The sequence below is a fragment of the Oryza glaberrima genome, chromosome 1 (assembly GCF_000147395.1).
Source record: "Oryza glaberrima chromosome 1, OglaRS2, whole genome shotgun sequence".
NCBI classification, from domain to species: domain Eukaryota; kingdom Viridiplantae; phylum Streptophyta; class Magnoliopsida; order Poales; family Poaceae; genus Oryza; species Oryza glaberrima.
This window is the reverse complement of record NC_068326.1, coordinates 16,636,561-16,659,803: the sequence shown is the minus strand read 5'-3', so window position 1 is coordinate 16,659,803 and position 23,243 is coordinate 16,636,561. Positions and strand designations below refer to the sequence as shown.

The 23,243-nt window shown below is 42.4% G+C and overlaps 3 protein-coding genes and 1 pseudogene across 16 annotated transcripts; 3 read left to right on the top strand and 1 right to left on the bottom strand.

The window, feature by feature from the left end:
• Positions 1–1,683: 1,683 nt before the first annotated feature.
• LOC127761173 (LOB domain-containing protein 40-like) lies at positions 1,684–3,177 on the top strand. The gene has a single exon (XM_052285422.1). It carries the CDS (start codon positions 1,873–1,875, stop codon positions 2,869–2,871), a length of 999 nt encoding a protein of 332 aa, XP_052141382.1. The 5' UTR covers positions 1,684–1,872; the 3' UTR covers positions 2,872–3,177.
• Positions 3,178–6,311: 3,134 nt separating this feature from the next.
• LOC127774582 (uncharacterized) lies at positions 6,312–9,020 on the bottom strand (annotated as a pseudogene).
• A 2,375-nt stretch (positions 9,021–11,395) lies between these two features.
• On the top strand, positions 11,396–15,759 carry LOC127774894 (uncharacterized). Of its 3 annotated transcripts, none has more exons than XM_052301194.1 (7): positions 11,396–11,775; positions 12,623–12,708; positions 12,804–12,901; positions 13,079–13,159; positions 13,255–13,379; positions 13,472–14,860; positions 14,961–15,759. In XM_052301194.1, exons 6-7 carry the CDS (start codon positions 13,726–13,728, stop codon positions 15,731–15,733), a joined length of 1,908 nt encoding a protein of 635 aa, XP_052157154.1. In that variant the 5' UTR covers positions 11,396–11,775; positions 12,623–12,708; positions 12,804–12,901; positions 13,079–13,159; positions 13,255–13,379; positions 13,472–13,725; the 3' UTR covers positions 15,734–15,759. The 3 variants fall into 3 exon arrangements, with proteins under 3 accessions (XP_052157154.1, XP_052157147.1, XP_052157161.1); XM_052301187.1 differs by having other exon boundaries at positions 12,804–12,932; XM_052301201.1 differs by lacking the exon at positions 12,804–12,901.
• A 116-nt stretch (positions 15,760–15,875) lies between these two features.
• LOC127774827 (uncharacterized) lies at positions 15,876–19,110 on the top strand. 12 transcript variants are annotated; one of them, XM_052301163.1, is made up of 4 exons: positions 15,876–15,998; positions 16,098–16,175; positions 17,025–17,884; positions 18,045–18,416. In XM_052301163.1, the coding sequence occupies exons 1-3, from the start codon at positions 15,881–15,883 to the stop codon at positions 17,876–17,878; spliced, it is 1,050 nt and encodes a 349-aa protein (XP_052157123.1). In that variant the 5' UTR covers positions 15,876–15,880; the 3' UTR covers positions 17,879–17,884; positions 18,045–18,416. The 12 variants fall into 12 exon arrangements, 7 of the variants coding, with proteins under 7 accessions (XP_052157123.1, XP_052157087.1, XP_052157139.1 ...); XR_008017824.1 differs by adding exons at positions 18,424–18,447; positions 18,921–19,110 and having other exon boundaries at positions 15,881–17,147; positions 18,045–18,158; XR_008017822.1 differs by adding exons at positions 18,424–18,447; positions 18,921–19,110 and having other exon boundaries at positions 15,881–17,884; positions 18,045–18,158.
• The last annotated feature ends 4,133 nt before the right edge of the window (positions 19,111–23,243 follow it).

Here is a 23,243-nt window from a genome sequence, read left to right as displayed (position 1 = left end):
GCATGTAGTGATCTTCAAAATATTTTTTTTTGCTAAAACTACTTATTTAATCCACAATCTGATCACACCATTGAATTCGTTGTAATTAAATATTTATAACAAGATATCATATAATTATATTTCAATGAAATAAAAATATATGTTTCAAACCATTAAAACACATTGTTTCATACGGGATAGCGATGCATTTCAACGTGTGTTTTTATCGTGTTTTACAAATATTTTGACTGTTTCACCATGCACTATTTAATATTTCACTCGGTAATCAACTGAAATATTTGACCATTTAATTTTTTGGTAAAATCAGGCACTTGATTTGTAGGTGTTCGAAAGTTTGGCTCTCATTTTCGCTGGAAAAAGCGAAGAATATGCATGCCTCAGCTCAGCGCAACTTCAAGCGGGCGACCCAAAAAGCCAATTTCCTTAAACAAACTGCTAACCACATTTAGTTAACGTTGATTGACTCCAACAGATAAGCACGAGAGGAGGCGCGAGAGAGGGAGAGGAAAAAAAAAAAGCAAATAAAGTGGGTACAGGCACGGGTGCAACAGCCAAAAACTATGGAGAGCAGCAAAGGAGGAGAAGAAAAAACAAACGTGGGTTTCTTGGGGGTGGATGACTAGGAAACTGAGAGGGGGAGGAGAGTGGGGGGACCTGGCGGGAGGCGGGATCCGGAAACCCGCCCACGGTATTGGGCGCGCGCGCCCACAGAGCAGCGGAAACAGGGGCCGTCGCTGTACGATTTCCACAAAACCGGGAGCCAGAGCCACCCCACCCCCTCCCCTTTCCAGTTTCCGCGGTATATGTGGTGGTGTGGCGCCGCGGTCTGTGGCTAGCTTGCCTGTTCGCTGGGCCCCACGGGGACGTGGACGCCACGCGCTGCGCTGTGCTGCCCCGCGCGGCCCGCCTCCTCCTCCTCGCCTCTCGGGCACGCACCACTGACCACCCTCCTTTCCCTGCGCCGTGGGGTCCACTGCCCCCCGGAGTCTTGGATCTGTTCGCTCTCTTCACGCCAACTGTCAGAGGACAGAGGTTAATCATAAACACAACTGCACAGTAACTAGTACTACTAGCCACGATTTTTACCGTGTTTTTAAAGATTTATTTTTTACAGAGTAGAATGATTGGAGAAGGGAGGAAAAAAGTGGAGCCGGAGTACTAGTTTCTTTGCAGAATCCTTTTTTTTTGCGGGGGTTCTTTGCAGAATCTGAGTCATCGCCACGTCAAACAACCTGCGGTTTACTGTAAAATCAACGGACGGCCGGGCCGTTGTTTCCTTTCTGGAATGAAAGCAGCCCTGGAAGATGGTAGTAGTAGGGGTAGTAAATAAACTGGAGTAGTATACGTAGTACTACCAACACGTAATAGTAGCAAAAGTGTGTACTGCTGCTAGTGTACTCCAGGACGACGCGCGCGGGGGTAGTGGTAGTAGCGGCACGCGAGCAACAGGGAAAAAGATAGCACGCGGTTCCACCGAAATCTCCCGGCCGGGGCGCCTCCAGTTTTGGAGCTAGAATCCATTCCTCGGACGCGGCTTGGCGCTCAAGCCCGCAGTTAAACCACGCGGTGGGCCCCGCCCCTTGCTTCGCCTCGTTTTTTCTTTTCCCTTTTTTTTTTCTGGTGCGGCGCCGAACCCGGCCTTCCGAAACCACTGGCGCCGAACCCACTTATAAAACAGGCACCCCTCTCTCTCCTCCGCTCCCCGTCATTCTCACACCAAACATCTCCATCTCAACTCATCTCCAACAAGCAAGGCAGTATCGAGTCGAGTCCTCGCACAGGCTTGGAGAAGAAGAAGGAAGAATAGTACCACCTCGGATCTCCAACAAGTCCGGCGCCCAGTTGATAAGGGTTTGCAGAAGCATTTCGAAGATGCGGATGAGTTGCAACGGTTGCCGGGTGCTGCGCAAGGGATGCAGCGAAGGGTGCACCATCCGTCCGTGCCTGCAGTGGATCAAGACCCCCGAGGCGCAGGCCAACGCCACCGTCTTCCTCGCCAAGTTCTACGGCCGCGCCGGGCTTCTCAACCTGCTCGCCGCCGGGCCCGACCACCTCCGCCCCGCCGTCTTCCGCTCGCTCCTCTACGAGGCCTGCGGCCGCATCGTCAACCCGATCTACGGCTCCGTCGGCCTGCTCTGGTCGGGCCAGTGGCAGGCGTGCCAGGCCGCCGTCGAGGCCGTCCTCAAGGGCGACCCCGTCGTGCAGGTCTCCTCTGAGGCCGCCGCCGCCGCCCAGGCCACCCCGCCGCTCAGGGCCTACGACATCCGCCACGTCGCCAAGGACGCCGAGGCCGACGCCGCCGCCAACCTGCTCCGCGTCGCGCGCGGCGGCCGCACCCGCTTCAAGCGCGCCTCCTCCAGCTCCAACTCCAAGCACGGCGCCAAGCTTGCCGGAGCAGCCGCCGCCAAGCGCGCCGCGTCCCCCAGCAGCAGCAGCCCGACGCACGAGACGGAGCCGGAGGCGGTGGTCGTCGTCGGTGACCATGACGACGACCACCACCACCCTGCGCTGAGCCACGAGGCCCACGAGGAGGAGTCGGCTGGCAGCCATGACCACGACGACGACGACCATGTGGACGACGGTGACAACAACGACATGGCCATCGCCGACGTGACGCCGCCGCGGGCGGGATCGGAGGATACCGAGGTCGAGACCGGCTCACACGTGAGCCAGGCCGAGCAGAGCCCCGTGCCGGTGGAGCACGAAGAGGGGGAGGAGGAGGAGGAGGTCGGGCTGGAGCTCACGCTCGGGTTCCAGCCGCTCGTCGTGCGCGCCTCGAGGAGGCCGGCGTCGGCGGAGGCGCGCTGCGATCTTAGCGGCTTGAGCGCGGAGTCGAGTCGCATCGGCCTGCGGCTCGAGCTGCCAGCGTGAGAAGCGGCGTCGCGAGCCGCGAGCTTTCTTTTAGCTGATAGTAGACAGTTTTGGTTTCGTGCCAGAAGGGAAACAGGAACAGAGGAAAACATCATTATTAGTTTTCTTTTTTTTTTCACACCTTTTCTTTTTGCTTGCTCTGCATCGTTGTAGGATTCCCATGTTCCTCCTGTCATGTACTTGTGTGATGTCTGCCTGTACAGACTTTCTCAGATTCGGCTGTGACAAAACTTGTTCAAAATCGATAGAACAATCCAGATTTCTGGAGTGAAAAAAGAAGTTGAAATCCGATTATTCTCCAAAGAATTGTGATATAATTTATCTTTGGTTATTTCCTTGTTTCGCACCTTATTTTAACTTCTGCGATATTCGTCCTAAAGAACTGCAAGCTTGTTAAACTTGATTGGATATTAAATTACTCCATTGGAACTTTTATTTGTGATTCGTTGCAAGTCAGGCCAGGAAGGATTGGAAGCATTAATCCCAGCAAATAACCAAGAAGGTCACAGTCCCATAGTCCAAACATTCAGTGAGATCGACAAAGTTGCTGATACTCTGTCGCAGCCTTATTGTTCATTTCATCCACTCCTCGCAAACCAGAGAACTTTTTCCTGAGAATGAGAAGCAATTGGATGACTTCAATCCCAACAACAAGACTCCACCTTCCCAACATCCAGTCAGACCAATACAATTGAGAGGATTCATGAAATGATTTTGCTTAGACCTGATTCAGGTAGGCAATAAAAATCATGGGGATACATGGCAGTATGGGTCGTATGGCCTGCAGTACCAGGTTTTCCATGACCTGAATAATTGGCATTCGATGATCCAAGGACCACAGTCCACAGGAGAAGAGCACTAACAGGACCTATCACCTAACCACATGAAGATCGGCGTTTTGGAGAACATAGCAAAAGCTGAAACTTTAAGATGCTTAAATCATGACTGGAAGCAGCGAAGTCATTCTAACACCATGGAGCATATGAGATCAACCTTGCATGCTGTCTTCCTCCACTAGTGAAATACATTTACATATGTAAAGCACAACAGTAGGGTTGTGAGACAAATTTCTTCTCTATGTCCATCTTATTTCTTGTAGTCCAATTAGTCGAAACAAAAACTGATGAAGAAGAAGAAGAAGAAGAAGAAGAAGAAGAGTCTGAATTGATAGTTTCCACACCCCAAGCATGAGAATCGGGGATGCCACTCCATCCAAACCCAGAGGCTAATGACCATCCAAATCTACCTGATGAACAACAAAAATTTGTGTCCCCGGCATCTTTTCTTGAGTTTCTTGAATTTTATTGTGAAAGAGAAGTTGCAAGAAGATCTTAACTTTAGATGGGTTCTACAGTGCCGAAGTTTTTCAAACTATTTACTCACCCTCTAGATGAAATAATTTTGTATGAGGAGTTGGACACACGTTGATGATTTTGAGTTTACTTCTGAACCACTTGGCCCTATTGCCCAGGAGTTTGTGAAGGAGTTGGACATTGAAGGAGTTTGTGAAGGTCGGATCTCACATTCAAAAGAGAAGAGATACTCTTGGTGGAAGGAGTAGTGCATTTGTGCAGCCTCAGAGGATAGGGTCAGAAAAGACTCGGCTCATTGTGAGCTCTTCAAAGGAGAGTAGAATCCCCTCAAGAATTTGAACTTTGGTAACACATCGACTTGCAAGAATCCCGGTGATATCTCTCTCACACTCTTATAGCTTTGCTATTTGGTGCTGCTAGTAGTTTAATCGTTGTTTGAACAATCCTTTCCCTACATGTGTGGCTATCCCATTGTGCTTGCCTTGCTAACTTGCTTGAAAATATGAGATTTTCGGAATATCCGAAAATATTCTGAAATATCCGAACAAATTCTAGGATATCTAAAAAGTTTAGCTTCTGCATTTTATTAAAAATTTTAAATGCCTATTCATCCCTCCTCTAGGCAGCATCAAGGTCCTTTCACAAACTCTTGAAATCTACAGTCTTGGAAATAATTCAGTCAGGTTGAAAACCATTTCAGGGTGTGAAGAAACTCCCATTCTGTTTTGAAAAGAATTAAAAAATAGAGAAGTCTTATGTTGGTGAGAAGACACCAACGTTACTCTTTCATCATTGATTTGAGCAATTATATCATCCAAATCTTTCTGTAGCCATTGCATGGAAGAACTTCGTGTTTTCTCCCCTAACTCGATCCGTCTATTAGTGCATCTCCTTTTCCAATATAATCTTCTAAAAAGATAGAGCTTTGAGATTTGTTTCTTGACCACTTCTCTAAAATTCCATTTTAGGATAGTGAGACTTCTGCGTTCTTCTATCAGATATAGAAAGTCTAAACCCTTATTATAGATAGAGATTAACTGAAGTAGCTTGGAGAGACCCTTACTCAATTATTTTAAGAATTTTCTCAGTAGCTCTGGCTTATAGATGATACATCTAGCAGGCTCAATAAAACTTGGATCAATGTTCCATATCCAAGCACCATGATAAAAAAAACCCTTCCATATCAACCCAATAATTCTCAAAATGAAAGACATTGGATATGGGGATAGAAGAGTATTTTAATCATATGAACTGATATTGCTCTCGTTAGGGTAAGAACATAGGACTTTGGATATCTTAGTGTCCAAGCATTGGAAGTTAAAACCTAGTCAAGCTGCTCTAACAAGAGGTTAGCTTGTATATTACTACAAGTAAAAGATTTTCCTTTTATAGGAAATTCCACTAAGCCTTAAGAACTTATAATATCAGTGAAAATGATAATATCATTCATGTCAACTCCAAGTTTGTTCCTATTCTTGGTGGATCTATAAAAATTGAAATTCCCTTGGAGGATCCAAGCTTCATCACTTTGCATATGAAAATTTCTCAAGTAGTCAACAAAATTCTCTTTCCTGTCCTCTACATGGGCCATAAATGGAAGCCATAAACCAAGACTCAGAATTATGCTTTGAGACAGAATTCAAGCATAAAGCATAATTATTAGCAAGAACTAAAGAACCCACAAAATATTTTCACATCATAAAGCCACTAGAGGCCCCCATAGAAGGTATGATCTGAAAACAATTAAATCTCTTAGGGACCACTTTTTTGAGGAAATTTATGTCAATTGATTCTCTCTTAGTTTCCTGCAAGCATATGACCTGACATTTGCTATCATCAATGCATTGTTTCAAAGCATCTCACTTGTCCTCTGAGTTCATCCTTCTTATGTTCTAGCACAAAATATTCCAACTACGAACTTGATGGATATTCATTGATAAACAGTTAGTTAAAGAGAAGCACATAACAAGCAAAGCAGGTCTGAATAAAACTAGACTAGCACATTACAATAAAAGTCTTAAATCCTCTGAACATATTTAGAGGCACGACATAAATAGATTCACAAAAGGAGGACCACTGCAAACACATTATCTTTAAGACAACTACCATTAACATAATGAACATTTGCTACTCATCATCCTCAGCTGGCCTTGGGAGTTTTTCCATCTTGTCTCCACCCAGTTTGCCCTCAGCCACCTCGTCAGGAGATAGGCCACACATATTAACTCCCATCTTTTGTAGAAACAAGATAGAACAATAAGAAGAGGAGGAATCAACATCAGAGTAAAAATCACAATCAAAATCAGATTCTGTATGGATACTGCTAGAAGATTATGCAAAATACCTACCAGTTCCTTAAGTTTTTTGGCCGACATTCCCTTAGGCTTTCCAATACCCATTCTTGGATCTTGCTCAAGATAACTTTCAGAAGAAGCCCTCAGCCTTGCACTCTGCCTCCTCTCTGGGTTAAAGAGTATAGTCTTACCATCCCTCTTTTTAACTGGAGTTCCTGGGAGGATAAGGGCCAATATGTTACCCTGATACGGGGATACGGATACGGATACGGATACGCGATACGGGGATACGAGGACACGTCATTTTCTTAAAAACACTGATACAGGGATACGTCTATATATATTTAAAAAAATAAAAAATACAAAGGAAAAACATAACACATAAATAACTATAAGCCTGCAAATAGAGTTATATAAATTACATGACATCATTAGAGATAATTAGAATAAAACTTGTTCTGGATATCAAGTTCAACTCAATAGCAGTTCAAGAGCTGCTTGCATTCATAGCAAGCGATGTGGCTAAAAGAGATACATCCCAGACATGTCCCATGCACCAGATCTTTTAGTAGTACTATCCCAGGAGATCAAGGTCATCATGTAGCTTGCCCCTCGTAAATAATATGCTCCCATGCCTAGTCACAAGTGATCCTGATGAATTTGTAGCCGCGCTAGCAGTACATACTAGTGCTAGATAAGTGGTTAAGCTTCCAATTCCAAAATTCACCGGATCTAAATGACAAGGAAAAACACATAACAAAACAACTAGTGCAGATCGAGACTTAAAAGGGGAAAGAACCAAATAGCCGGTGATGATGGACTGTACGCGTTGGGCTTGGTAGCTGGCGGAGAAGCTGCGCCTGGTGACGGAGATGCCGCGACTACCGACGGCGGAGGCCCTGCGCCCAGGGGACCAGGGGTGGCGACGCGACGCACGGCGGGCGGTGGAGGCCCTGCTCCTCAGGTGGCGAGTGGCGGCGGAACCTGGCGGCCAACTGGTGGAGGCCTTGTGCAGTGTGCCCCTGGTAGCGATGCAAGCGGCGCTACAGGAGGATTGGATCTGCCCTTCTGTGCTGTGAGCGTGGGTTTGTGAGTTCAGACATATTGGGAATGTATCGGAGAAGTATCCGAGTAATTTTCTTTTTTTTTATATCGTGGTGATTAGGGATACATATCCGTATCCGATACGGATACGTTTCTTGTGAGCCGTATCTGGGTATCCTAGGGGCCAACTGAGTTGATTTGTGGAAGTGAAGAAGGCTGCTGTTGTATAGCCTAGAGCTGCAAATGTATGATTAGGACCGATTCTTTAGTCACTGGTGGCAAAATAGCCAGGGGAGTTGGTGGCTCTATCAAGAGGTCTTAAGTCATCATGACATCATCCACATAAGCTGGCTTGTTTGCACGGCCCAACTAGAGGCCTCATCCAAATGGTCTATTTTAAAAACTAGCGGGAGATGATCAGAAGGAGCATTCCTCTTTGGGTACAAAAGCTGAATGAAAGGGGTTGCAATCTGAGTTGGCTTTGAACACTACCCCTTCCACCCTATCCACAAAGTTGTTTCAAAAGTTGTGTTTTAAGCACCAACTCTTCAATTTTTCCCTGCATGTCTTCAGAGATAGAAGATTGAGGAAGTGTGAGCTGTTGTTCTGGGGTTTCATCTGCATACATAATTATGTGCTTGTGACCCTCATTGGCATCATGAGAGCTCACACCAGATTCACCAGTTGCCTGCTGGTTTTCTGCTTGGTGATTCCAATTGCCCCAACCTTCATCTTGCTGTGGTGGCTCCTCTTGGTCATCCCAGGTTGGACCCTAATGAGGAGGTTGTTCCGGAGGTGGAGGTGGAGCACCCAAAGTTGGCAAATCTTCATCTTGCGCTTGTGTATCCACAAAATCATTATAAAGGACAAAAACACAAAAGGTCCAAGATTCTCCTTGCCCTCGCTGAGTCGGGATTTGCTTAAAAACAATCCTCCTAGGAACCTGATCAACATCATCAAAGAAAGCCCTCATCATAACTTTGTCGGGAATAATGTCAACTTCCTGCCAATAGTCCAACCAACCAAAGAGCCCAACTCCTCTAGATATATAACTTGTAGTGTGAAAATCAAGTGGGCAGCCCAGGAACATGATCCACCCAACCCTATCTACATACGCTGCCCTCCAATTAGAGCCTCTATCATGATTTCTAAATTTGACCACATTAACCCCATTGTAATGGAAACCAAAAGCCTCTACCAGGGTATCTCTGGTTAAAGTTGATCTAACAATGAAAAAACCAACCCCAAAAGGATGAGGAGAGCAATGGGTAACCATTACACCTAATTCATTTTGCAGATGATTGCGAATCTGAAGCAGATGACCATCCAAATCATCTTTTGGAACCCATGGCTCTATGTCTGCAAGCATGTAAGACTCATGCTACCTTTGAGGGGTAGGAATCATCAAGTCATCGTGAAACAGATGGTTAGGGCTACCATCGTACACATGCTGCCCAACATCCAAGAAACGCCCTAGGTTGATGTTGATGTTGGCCATGGAGGAAAACTTCAGCAAGTTGGAGGGAGAGATTGGATTGGGGGTTTTTGGCATGAATAGTAACGGGCGAGAAGAAGGAGGCAAGGAAGGAGGAGACTGGGATTTATTATATTCCTTTTCTACTAAATTCTCCTTAACAATCCACTTATGACATGCCAACTTCCATCAGGCCAAACATTGCTTGGCATTATGACCATAACCAAAATATGCTTTACAACGAAAAGGCATAGTACAGTTACGAGCAAGATGGCTAGAGCCTAAACATCGAAACACATGGGAGTTTAGAATTTGAAAATTGCTCCACCTTATCCGGCGCCATCATAGGCTTTGAAGAAACAGAAATCTCCTGACCATGAACATGACTTTGCAATCTCTGAAAAACCAAGGTTCAATTGGCGACATTGAAATTCAGGCGATTTTTAACATGAGCATTATGAGAGATCAAAACCTTGTGGGAAATAATCCTTTTTCAAAAAGGAAAAAAACATTTTCGATCAGGATCACCGAGGCCTTAGTCAAAGACACACGATGAAAAAGAGCACTTTTAGTACTTGCAACCTTGGCGAAAGAAAATCCTAGGACGAACAAAAGGATTAGAGAATTTCTTCTTGTGTTGAACCTCAACCCATTCATTTTGTTGTTCCATGACCCAATTTGAGTATTCACGGTACCAATTTGGACCTCCATTTCTCCGAAGATGGTAGAAACATTTGAAATGATCACAAGAAAAAAAAAAGATTTCAATGAACGGACCAAAATGCCAACTTGCTTAGTAGCCCCTACAAAACTAAAGAATTGTTCTAAAGATGAGAAACTTGGAAGGCATTGGAATCCCTGCCCAAACAACAACAAAGAGGCACAACCACAAATTCAATGGATATGCGAAAAGCAAAACGCAAAAAACAGACCACCATCTTAAAAGGTCTATGCCGCAGGTGATTTGCATAGAAATGCACTGTTGTAGCGAAACGAGATCTAACCTTTGATGCAAAAGAAGATTCTGGGGATAAGTCCCAACGATCGGCGAAGGAAAAAATCTAACGCACATGGATCATTGCGGAAGAGTAACCAAACGCCAAATCGCCAACATAATCGCCTCCGAGAAAGGTGGAGCCCTCATCTCTTGTCATGTCGGATCCTCCGAGAATCTCCTACTGTTAGTACTAGTAATATGCACGTGCTAACGCTACGGCAATATTTGATAATTCAAATCAAATAATAGAAAAAGATATATGTTTGAGAATGAGATATATACTCAAGATTGATTGAAAAAAGAAACAATATAGAATTTTTATACATTGTTAATTACATAGCAACTTTTTAGTCTTTCAAAACCCAAGCTGTACTTCTCATGGAATGTGTGTTAGGCACACAGTAATTTTATCCACTGCAATGGGGACAACTCTACAAGGGGCTCAATTGCTTAGAATTGATCATCGAACACAACTTCCTAAAACCATTGTATTGGCACTTCTCTCGGTCACGTAGTATATTTGTGAGCTGGTTCGCAATTCCTGCATGAACTAAAAATAGCAGAAATCCGATGGGATTCATAGCACAAAAACAAAGGAAATCCTCTTATCCCATATACCATCGTTTGTAAATATACTTCCTAATTGATCAGGAAACATAAATAAAAATTATTCCTGCTTGGTCTGTTTAAGCTGTTCTAAACAACACGTAATGGACAAACATATATAAGTATGATATGTATTTGTAGCCTCATTAGAAGTACCATTAGCTTGCATGCTAAATAATTGTAATTGCACTAATAACTATAAAGAAATAATATATGGGCTATCACAAATGCACCTATTTTCCATAAAAGTAATTTCCATCTAACATAGCTTGCATATATTACCTAACCAAGGTGTTCAAAGAAGCAGCCTGGTTGCTGGCAACGCCCTTCGAGTCGATCACCTTGTTCCTCAAACACGCTGTGTTTCACCGTCATCGACTAAGCTTCTCCTCCACCCCCCTCTACACATCTGTCTAGAACATCCCATTGAACATCCCATTGAAATCGCAAGTAGGGCACCACTGTAACACAACATCATGCTCAGGGAATATTTGGCACTGAAACAAAACTCCAACAGCAAAAAAACTATAGTAATTTTGACTTGAATAATCTATAGTAATTTGCATCAAACCAGCATCCCAAGCCTAATCATATCATATCATATAAAGCCTTTAGTTTTCCTACCAACAGTACAACGTTTCACCAGCTGACACCGTTCTGCTACAGTGCAACTGCGCCTGCCCTGTTTTTATCCGTCCGATGCTCCCGTGATGCTCAAATCCAGCCGTCCACGTGTGCTGCACGCCCCTATCTGCTTGCCATCGGCCGCTCCGCTTGTGTGCCCCATCCTCCTTGACTCCTCGTGGCCGATTTCCCCAATCCATGGAAAATCGATTGCCCTAGCCCACCGTCTGCCCACGTATCGACGGCCTCGTCCTACCGGCCGCCGGCCGATCAACCCCGCTCTGCTGCGGGGCTGTAGTCGCCGCTGGCTGCAGCACCTGCTAAGGCGGCTGCCACGTCCTGCCGGCCGCCGGCCGATCGTCCCCGCTCTGCTGCGGGACTGCAGTCGCCGCTGGCTGCCCCGTCCTTCTGGCCGCCGGCCGATCGACCCTGCTCCGCTGCGGGCCTTCAGTCGTCGCCAGCTGCAGCACCTGCTAAGGCGGCTGCCATCGGCCAAGGATTTGGCTCCTGAGGCGTTCGTCCTGCGACTTAGTTTCCTTCTCTAGCTGCCTGGTATGGTTCTATTTCAATGGTTTGCCATATATACTGCGATTAATTTTTCCTAAGTGCTTTCTGCTGCTGTTGCTTCCTGTGATGACATGAGCTACCTGACATAGTAATGAATGAACATCTGCTACTACTTGGCACCCCATTCTTCACTTCTTCTTGCTTGGTTTCAGTTTGAGACTTTGAGGCACACAAACGGTGCCAAGCTGAAGAATACTATGCCACTGTAACAGCTGAAATCTGAATGTATTATACCAGCCTATAACAGCTGAAATCTGAATGTATTGTGGCAGCCTATAATGTATTGTGTCAAACCTATTATAATATCTATAACTCACCAACCTATAACATCATATTTCGATTATTGAAATGTCAGTTTTGATGTCATTCTAGAACTTCAACTTGGTGGCTCAAACCTATTACAGCATCTGCATACTCTAGCATGACATTTGGTCTTGATGCTTCCATTTTGAAGATACTCTGTTTGTTTTCTCGCGTGCAGACGTATTCTATCTAACAATATTCTACACAATCTCTCAATCTTCTCTGTACTTGCACTTTTACCTCCTTTCTAGGTTGATTCAGCTCCTGATGTCAGAAATAAAACATTTTCTGTCTTCTCTTTGTTGTCCCAAGCTTACTCATGTATAAATGCTACATATCAAGTGGTTAAACAGAAAATTATGTGTATGTATGTATGTATGTATATCACGCAATGTATACACCAAACTGAACAATTGGTGATATGCTGTCCTATGGATGCTCGCATTTACTCAGATCGATACATTGCTTATATGATGTTTTCCCTGTTTTAACAAGCATAACGATTTGATTATTGTAATTTCTGCATCAGTCAAACAATGTCAGCCTCCTCTGGGCCATCAACGCCTAAATCAAGTCGCAAGCGCAGACAACTTGAGATAGCTTCTCTGCCTTCAGGTTAATCCTAAACTTGCTTATTTATACTTTTGTAAAGCTTACTAGGTTTCTTCTTGAACTATCCTATTTGTTCTTATGCCATATCTATTTTTTAGAACATATATGTCCCAATGATGCTCATGTGCTGCCTGATAACACTCTCTCCCATGTTGGTGATTTCCCTACAAGTTTTCATCTGCCATCAAGACACTCTGTACGCTGACGATTACTTGCTCAGCCTGGTGGTATAATCATTATTGTTCTTCTGATTTATGCGTTCCAGTCTATTCTTGCTGATATGCAGCATTTGTTTCCATTTATTCCACATAAACTTCATTAATAGTATAAATTATTCCCACATTGTCTCTCAATTCTTCCAATTCTTAACCAGGGTTCCCCCATCCAGATCCTATAACTGCTGCTCAATCACGTCAAAAACGTAAGCTTGCTATGGCTGCGAAATCGCATAAAGGTTTGATTATATTTTTTATATGCAATGTTTATGTATATCTGGACACTCATACCTTCTACAGAAGATTTCCTCCTAATGCATGTCATTTGCTCTAGAAATCGGTAGTACCACAGATAATGTTGGGCATCCAATGCACAGCCAAACACGACAGCGCTATGTTCGACAACGAACCTGTCCTTCACCAATCAGTTGCACTCGACTTGCTGATCAACTTGCTAATGTAATTATGATACTCAACCTGATGCCTCAATAATACACATAAACAACCCCCTTCATTTTCATGCATATACTTATTACATTTCCTTTTTTTAGGCACTGTTTTCTTGCCATTAAGGCTTGGACCACCATGTCACACTTGCCAATACTGCGGGGCTTTTTTCTGGTTTGAAGAGCGCGTTCATCGAGGCCGGCAGGGCTCACCACCAACATATAACACATGTTGTAAAGGAGGAAGTGTCATCTTACCTCCATACAGGCCACCTCCAGAACCTTTGCATAGCCTACTCACAGGAGTTGATAGGTCATTGTCAGCCCATTTCTTTGAGAACATTAGGTCCTACAATTCTATGTTTGCCTTCACATCAATGGGTGTTAATGTCATTGATTCTATCAATGATGGGCGAGGCCCATATGTTTTCAAGATAAGTGGTCAACTCTGCCATCGCATTGGATCATTCATGCCAGCTGAAGGAAGACGGCCAGAGTATGCTCAATTATACATTTTTGACACAGAAAATGAGATCAGGAATAGGATGAATGTTGGAACCTATGTAAACAAAAGTTTCCGTCCGAATCAGGAGATTGTGGCTGCACTTATAGAAATGTTCAACACACATAATCCAATTGTCAAGCTGTTTAGGACGGCTCGTGATAGATTAGCTGAAAGTGGTGATGATCAGTATATAATAAGGTTATTTGGGGATCCTGACAAGCATGGTGATGTATTTAGTGCTCCTGTTGCATCAGAAGTTGTTGGATTAGTTGTTGGTGATCTAGGTATAGGTGATGTTGGTCGTGACCTAATAGTGCAGGACCAAGTTGGTCATCTACAAAAAGTTAAAGAAAATCATTGCAAGTTTATGTCAATGCAATATCCAATCTTATTCCCATATGGTGAAGATGGCTATCATGAAAATATCACATATAGACGTTGCCCTCGATCAGAGGGTATCAAAAGAAACAAAGCTACTATGCTTGAATACTTTGCATATAGGCTTCATGATAGAGCTGATGACTTCAACACTCCCATGCGTTGCAAGAGAGGAACCCAATCCTATGTCATAGATGCCTATTGTTGCATGGAAGAGTCTCGGCTGAATCACTACAGATCCAAGGCTTTTCAGCTGAAGTATAGGACAGCTTCATTCAATGAGGTCCGCGCTATGGTCTATACAGGTGTAACAGATGCATCAGAGGCTGGACACCGAGTTATATTGCCTTCTTCTTTTATTGGGGGGCCAAGATATTTATACCAGAATTACCTGGATTCAGTTGCTCTATGCCGAAAATATGGTTGCCCAGATTTGTTTATCACTTTCACATCAAACCCCTTATGGTCAGAGCTAACAAATGCTTTGGCAATTATACCTGGGCAATGTTCAGCAGATAGGCCTGATATCATTAATCGTGTGTTCCATATTAAGCTACACCTACTCATGGATGATATCATACAGAATGAATTTTTTGGCCCTGTCACTGCAGGTAATAAGTTAGTTGTTCACGACATAGCATAATACACGCTATATACCTTATGATATTTTGTCCCATATCATTCTTACAGAAATTTTTTTGTCCTTTGTAGTTGTGTACACAATTGAATTTCAGAAACGTGGTCTTCCACATGTTCACATCATATTATGGTTAGATAAAGATGGTCCATTGACACCTGCCGATATTGACAGATTAATATCAGCACAACTTCCAGATCCGTCTATTGACAAGGTTGGTTATGAGGCTGTTACTGCATTCATGATTCATGGACCATGTGGTGATGCAAATCCGTTTTGTTCATGCATGGTCAATGGTGAATGCTCCAAGCATTATCCAAAGGAATATTGTGATACAACAACGATCCTGCAAAATGGCCATGTTAGATATGCTCGACCACAGAATGGAATAACTGTCACCAAAAATAAAATTCCTCTTGATAATCGTCATGTTGTCCCTCACAACGTCGATTTATTAGTCAAATACGAGGCACATATCAATGTGGAAAGAGTTAATCGTGATGGGATGGAAAAGTACTTATTCAAATATGTTGCAAAGGGCTTTGATTTTACAAGGGTTGGCCTTCAACGCAGTCAATCACCCACAGAAACTTCTGTTCACCAAATTAATGAGATACGTGCCTACTTGGAATGCAGATGTGTTGCTCCAAATGAGGCAGCATGGCGTTTGCTTCAGTTCAATTTTCACTATACCAATCCTGCTGTTGAGCGTCTCCATGTACACATGCCATTGGAGAACAATGTTACATTCACTGAAGATGATAATCTCGAACAGGTTTTGGACAACCTATGCAATTGTGTTACAAAACTTACAGCTTGGTTTATTGCAAATAGAGAATACCCCTAGGCTGTTGCGTATACATATGCAGAGTTCCCTGAGTACTTCACTTGGCATGGTGATGGTAAATATTGGGCTCCACGAAAAAATCACCGCAAGAAAATTGGAAGGATAGCACACGTTTGTCCTGCCCAGGGAGATGTCTATTACCTTCGAATGTTGCTGCATATTGTTAGAGGAGCAAAGTCATATTCCAACCTTCGGACTTTTGAAGGACAAGTATATCCTACATTTCAAGCTGCTTGTCAAGCATTGGGTCTTCTTGGTGATGATCGTGAGTGGTCCTTTGCATTGGCTGATGCAGCTCACTGGGCTCTTCCCTACCAGCTCCGTGAGTTATTTGTGACATTGCTTCTTTTTTGCAATGTTACAGACCCATCGGCATTGTTCGAAGAACACATGTCTTCAATAGGTCAAGATGTAGCATACCGCCTTAATCATGCCACACTGGGTATTGATTCTTCTGCACCTTCCCTTAAACAATATGTCAGATCTTATGTCCTTACTGAGATTGATATTTTACTTAAAAATGCTGGTCGTACCTTGGCACATTTCCATCTACCCCAGCCTACTATGCAAAGCATATCCATCATTGGTAATAGACTGCTAATGGATGAACAGGCATATGATTTAGACAAGATATCAATTGAGGCAGCTGATCAACTAGGTAAATTAAATCTGAATCAAAGAAATATATATGATGCTATTGTCAATTCTTTAGACAGTGGCACTGGGCATACTTTCTTTGTCTACGGATATGGAGGAACAGGAAAAACATTCCTTTGGAATACCTTACTAAATAGTGTGAGGGCTCAAGGAAAAATTGCTTTGGCAGTTGCCTCTTCTGGTATTGCGTCGCTATTGCTTCCTGGTGGTCACACACCTCATTCCCGCTTTAAAATACCATTGGACATACATGAGCATTCACTTTGTTCTATTAAAAAGAACACTCACCTAGCTCAGTTAGTTCAACAGACCTCTTTAGTCATATGGGATGAAGCCCCTGTTAATCACAGGCACTGCTTTGAAGCCCTTGATAGAACATTAAGAGATATTCTTGCATCCAATGATCCATCACTTGCTAATAGACAATTTGGAGGCATTACAGTTGTTCTTGGAGGTGATTTTAGGCAAACACTCCTGGTACTACCCCATGCAAGAAAACAAGAAATCTTATCTTCATCCATTACACGCTCTCATTTGTGGCTTAATTGCATTCTTATGCGCCTCACAGAAAATATGAGGCTTCAGTCGTCATCATTGTCTGATGCTTACCATCAACGCCTTGAAGAATTTGCAGAATGGTTGCTGCAAGTAGGAGAGGGAGCAGTACCAGATTCTTGCCCTGCTGATCAAGATGATGCTTCTTGGATAAAGATACCAGAATATTTGCTCTTGCCAACCGAAGCAAGAAATCTTTCAGGTCTGATCTCTTTTGTATATGATGCCTCAATCAATTTTCACACAGCCAATTATCTTTGTGATAGAGCAATTCTAGCCCCAACAAATGAAATTGCTGCAAATATTAATTCCCAAATAATTTCTCAGTTGAGTACTCAAGAGATGTCATACTATAGCTCAGACACAATTGAAGATGCTACAAGTAATCGTGCCACTCTTGATGCTCTTTACCCAACTGAGTTTTTAAACACGATACAGTTCAGTGGTTTGCCAGACCATCACATCCAGCTCAAAGTAGGAGTCCCAGTTATGTTGCTGCGCAATTTGAACCCATCGAAAGGTCTCTGCAATGGAACTAGACTAATAGTAACTCAATTGACTCGGCGTGTGATCGAAGGGGAGATAATCACAGGGAAGGCTAAAGGATCCAAGGCATATATACCAAGGATAGTAACCACTTCAAATGACAAGAAGTGGCCTTTTAAATTAAAGCGACGACAATTTCCTGTTCGAGTGTCATATGCAATGACTATAAATAAAAGCCAAGGACAAACACTTAGTAGAGTTGGTGTCTACATACCTAGCCCTGTCTTTTCACATGGTCAGTTGTATGTCGCACTCTCACGTGTAACATCACCTGATGGCCTGCGTGTTTTGGTTGAAAATAATCCACCTGAACATGTATCCAGCACTCAGAACGTTGTTTACAAGGAAATTTTTGATGATCTACATCAACAGGGGATGTACACATAACTCTAGGTAAGTAAAACATACTTAGTTCTATCTATTCATATTGTTGGTTGACCCAAAGAACAACCTTATGCTGTTATTTTTCTCACCATTATTGCCTCTCAATCCTTAAATTGTTCGTTAGTCATGATACTTACTATAAAATTTACTTGTCTTCATATTATTGCAGGCCGCAGGACTATTTATCTCAAACCTCTGGATGATCACATACACAAAATTGGCGCGTGACCCTTTCACTCTCTTCACAAAACTTAGCATGACAATGCAGTTCTTCACTGTCTATGTAATCTAATACCTGGGCTGAACTTTCTTCTAATACCTTCTAGTGGCCCATGGTTTTCCTATAACTTTTGTTTTCTCCCTTTCAGATTTTACCCGTTAACTGATAAACAAATAAGTTTAGTGTATTTAGTTGGAAGTTTATAAAAAAGGCTTCAGATTGCACCTTATGATTGTTGGCTTTACACAATTTACAAATAAGCCATTAACTGCAAGAGTCCTTCCTCTACCAAAGTAAATATGCCCTCATTTTTTTTTTTTTTTTGCAGTTACGATGCTCTGCAATAGTTGAGGTTGCATGTTGCCCCTATCAATCTCCTGATGCTTCCAACTTTATTCGACACTCAATTATATTACATACTTATATCTGCTCATCCTCATTTCTACTCAGATATAGAAATGCGATTTAAAGATCCTTGAAAACTTTGTTTCAGCCCATATTCAAATTTCAAGTGCTTTCAAAATAAATGCTTTTAAATGTCTCATAGGGCTCCTACAACAACTTCTCTTAGTACAACCTTAGTGACATTTTACAATTTGCATCGCATTTTTCATCCATGTGTTTTGTACCATAGATTTTTTAAGTTTCTTACAATGAATATGGACCATCTATTTAAATAGATCCAACGAATTAGATGAATATCAGCAGTTGTGGCAGAATATTCTTTTTGTCTACTACAATATGTCATCAACTATAGTTTATTTACAAAATTTATAATGCTTATACATCCTATTGATCTTTGTATTGATAATCCTATAAATGCAGGCTGCCATATGGATAAGCGCAAGCAACCAGCGTCATCTCAAACAATCTTCACAGATTCGACATTTTCATTAGCCTAGTCTTTCTGCCAAAGAAGAAGGGATATGCCAGCATGTCTAGCTTTTGTCTTACAAGATTTTGTACCAGAGAACATATATGCCTATTTTATGCGACTTGGACACCTATTATTATATATCTAACTTCTACCTTACAAGTGCTTGCAACTATAATGCAGTTTGCTTACTCACAAAAAATATAATGATTGCCAGTCTCATTAGTTCTATTGTGCAAGAGAACATCTTTACAATATTACATCATTTACTTATTAAAACATTACAAAAACATATACTACTTGCATGCATCTAATCCCATCACGATTGATATCAGTTATAAAGGCATGTATATAGTTCAGCTTGATGTTGGCCTGACCATCAACGATGACATCTTTTTTCTCGAATGCTTTGCTCGCTACTGCAATTTTGTTTTTCGGTACTTTGCTCACTTCTGTATTCTACTCATCTTGCCCTGCGGCAACGCGCGGGGTGCTAATTAGTAATAGATAGTCCATTGTTCACAGTCTCATTCCGCAGAAATAAATGACATGGATCCAACATCCCAACCATATGTACCAGACAAGAAATAAACCTCCTGAGGCGGTGTGTACTGACCTAAATGAAGGCCCTGGCCCCCGCCTAGGTCGCAGCTGGCACAATCAGGGACGTCGTGGCACAATCAGTATGAGCATTACAGTGTACTGATAAGGCGTCAGGGATAAGAAATCATGAAGAACAATATAGACCATTTTATTTCCCTACAAGGTTGTTTTCTTTGTACATAATTTATCTCTTCAAATGGAATGCAAAGATAAGGGAGCATAATTATTGGGCCAACATGTTAAATGTGCCTCAAACTTAACTTCACATCTAAATATCTGTTTCAATCTTCCTGGGACCTTTTTTTTTTGCAATAATACTGGTTATTGGTTTTAGCGGTAAGATATTTCTAGTTCATATCTTGTTTGTTGTTGTGCTTTACAAACCACAAAGTGAACCAATCAGCTATTGCAGTTCCTGAAACTTTATACGTTACTAAGTTGATGTGTCAAACAATAAGATTCATACCATACTATTGAAGTAGAAACCAACTGTAGTGAGGTATAGAGACAACATCCTGTAGAAATCAAATCTGTGCCCTAGTCGATAAATATCTCGACAGAGTGTTTGTTCACCATTTTCGTTTGCCACCTTGGCCTCAAAGTTGGATATTTGATTCATTCCAACAGAACGTTCTTTACCCAGATGTATATATTCATGATGAGTAACGTTTCCTTGCCGCAGAGTTGAATTGAATCCTTTAATCAGAACAACCATAAGCTTACTGCACAGAACAAAACTAATTTGCATGATGCACATAATCTCTGGAAATTTTACCTGCAAAGATATCCTCGCTAAGGTTATTATCTAAAAAAAATCCTCGCTAAGGTTGATAACCTTTGATGCCTTGCTTATGCCACCCGTTGTGAGGTGAAAGATTCTACCGAAAACATCAGGGTGACCATAATGGAATCGTACCCTGCATAAGAAATTTGGTAAAATAAGAAATTAACTCCGCTGCTCACGGTACAATTGTACAAAGATCTACACAGCAAGGTGAAAATCATTCTGGCCTAACCTGTATCACTTGAGTTTTATAATTCCTATATTTACTTAACAACAATTTATCTCCTATCCTCTCAAAAAATTATCTCCTACACGATAAATTGTACCTAAAAATCTAAAATCATGTTTTACACGGTGAGAATTGTGATAGTACCTAGTCCCCACTGGTTTTCCTAAAACTGGTGGGTTCTTGGGTGGTTTCTAGACTCACTCTGGGCACTGCCAATCATGTAGTACCAGATGAATAACATAACAAAGAAAAGGAATAAACACAATTCAATGTTTTTTCAGTAAACACTAACCTTAACTCCGATGAGATGCACACCAACTGCTGACGCTGCACACATGTCCTTGCAATTGATCCAATATTTCCTAGGATATATGATGTACAATTATAATGCAGTGACAACCAATGATTCTCAAGTCTGCTATCTACTCTTCACATGCAGAATATAAAATATTCACATCCAATAAACTGAGTTGTTGACTAAATACACGAAAAGTTCACGACTGCATATGTGTACCCTCCTGTTGTCATAATGAGAAGAAGCTCGATAGAAATTTCATATAGATATATATATTTTATATTTCTACAGGGAATTAATATGCACGATAGAATCACTAAAATATTTGGTCAAATATCAGTTTTTAAGAACTCTTTTAGGATATTTAACCAGTACAAATTATCACCATCTAAACTTATGGGGAGACACAAATTAACATGCTCAGAATTTCAGATAGAACATTGAGAGGCATTTTGTCAAACAATTCATGAGCAGCAAGGAATTGCCTCTGACTTGATGGAGATGCGACGGAAACCATCCCTATAGGGCGACGACGCGACATAGTTCCGGCGACGGGAGTTCCTAGTGGAGATCGGAAGAGGTGCAGAGGAAACCGCTGAGACGGGCGACAAGCGACGGAGTGGCGAGCGGAGGGGACAACTGGTGGGGTGGGAGAGCGGGTCGGGTGCGATGTGCAGCGCGAGACGGCGTTTGGCGGGGAAGTTAGGTCTAGGGTTTGGAGAGCGATGGAGGCGGCGGGAGGAGCGAAGATGAAGGGGGCAGGGTGGGGGTTGGCGGCGGGATGCGGGGCAGGGGAGCGATGGCCATGATGCGGTGTTGGGGGAGTGGAGCGGAAGGATTTCGCGATCGGGAATCATGAAAGTGCGTCGTGATTTCAGGGATCTGGATGAGGGAATGCGACGCATACACGGGAGCTATTCCGGGCATTGGATCTCAGCGAGACGATCTGGACCATTGAGTGAGGAATGAAAAATGAGTGATGAGTGAAACTATTTGTTCAACTATAGGGTATATAAATATAATATATGTCTATTTTATTGTTAAAACATGATTTAAATGCCTGGTGGAGACCATAGCTCTCATTGACATCAATGCAAGTAGTGGCATCAATAGTATGATGACGAGTTTGTTGGCGGTGCAGGTGGCGACCGGGTGTATAGGTTTGGCCCGGTGACCTTATGGTGAGAATGACCGCAGCGGCATCAGCACGACGTCAATGGATCCGTTGGTGGTGGTGCTGCAATGGCTAGGACAAGGCACTAGAACATAAGGCCAAGAACAATTCATTCACGTAGTGCAAACAGCGTTGGTGGTCCTTCTTCTTCTCTGCCTCCCTTGGATGGCATTGGCGAGCGAAGGCACTATGGGCTTACAACGGTTGGATCTAGAGAATGGATCTGACCGACGGTAGGTGCAAGGTGGCTAAGGAATTGGTTAAATGTGAATGGCACACTGATGAGGGGTTGCAGGAGTTTGGGCTACTTCTAAGATCATCTCAGTGTGGTTTTTGGGCACAACAAAGCTTGTCAGGCAGCGAAAGACCAATTTTTGGTTAGATGATCATGATATCAAATTTTATAAGTAAATCAGTGGATACGTGCTATTTGTGGCTGCGTAAGAAAAGAGCAAGTATGATAGAAGACGATTTGAAGCTATGTCTTCTAGTCTTTTCTTTTCTTTTGTTTATTTATTTTATATTATTGTTCCTCAGTTGTAAGGTCTTCACACTTTATTCTGTTCTTGCTGTACAAGTTTGAACATATTTTTTTTATCTAACAAAATTACAATAATGTAAAGCGCTTATTAAGAAAAATCTACCCATATATTTTTGTTGTTTCCAAATTAAGTTGTGAGAGAGTTTTAAAAGTGTGACTAAATAAAGTAAACAATATTATATATTTAAATATGGAGGGTGTACAATTGTATACTTTTATAACAAGCTCATAATTGTATAACAAATGATTCTAATTTTAATATAAAATTTTTAAGTGGTTAAATTCTTTTGTATAACTAATGATGCGTGAATGGGGGAGCATAAATACCATATTTGTAAATGATGAAATACACAAGAATACAAGAGAGAGAGAGAGAAAAGCGTCTTTTAGTAAGAAATGAAATATAAGAAAATACACGTCCCCGGCGCCTCCTCCACACCGTTATACCATCCGATCCGACACAGGTCTCCTCGCCTCGCTGGAAGAAGGTAGTAGTAGCCTCTGCTCTGCTCTGCTCCTCTCTCTAGTTTCTCTCTCTAGCCCCGACACATTGTAATAAGGGCACCCGCAATGGTTATCTATAGGCTCTCTACAAGAGATTTATGTCAGCATATTTTTCTACTTGGAAGAGATTAAATGAAGAGAGAG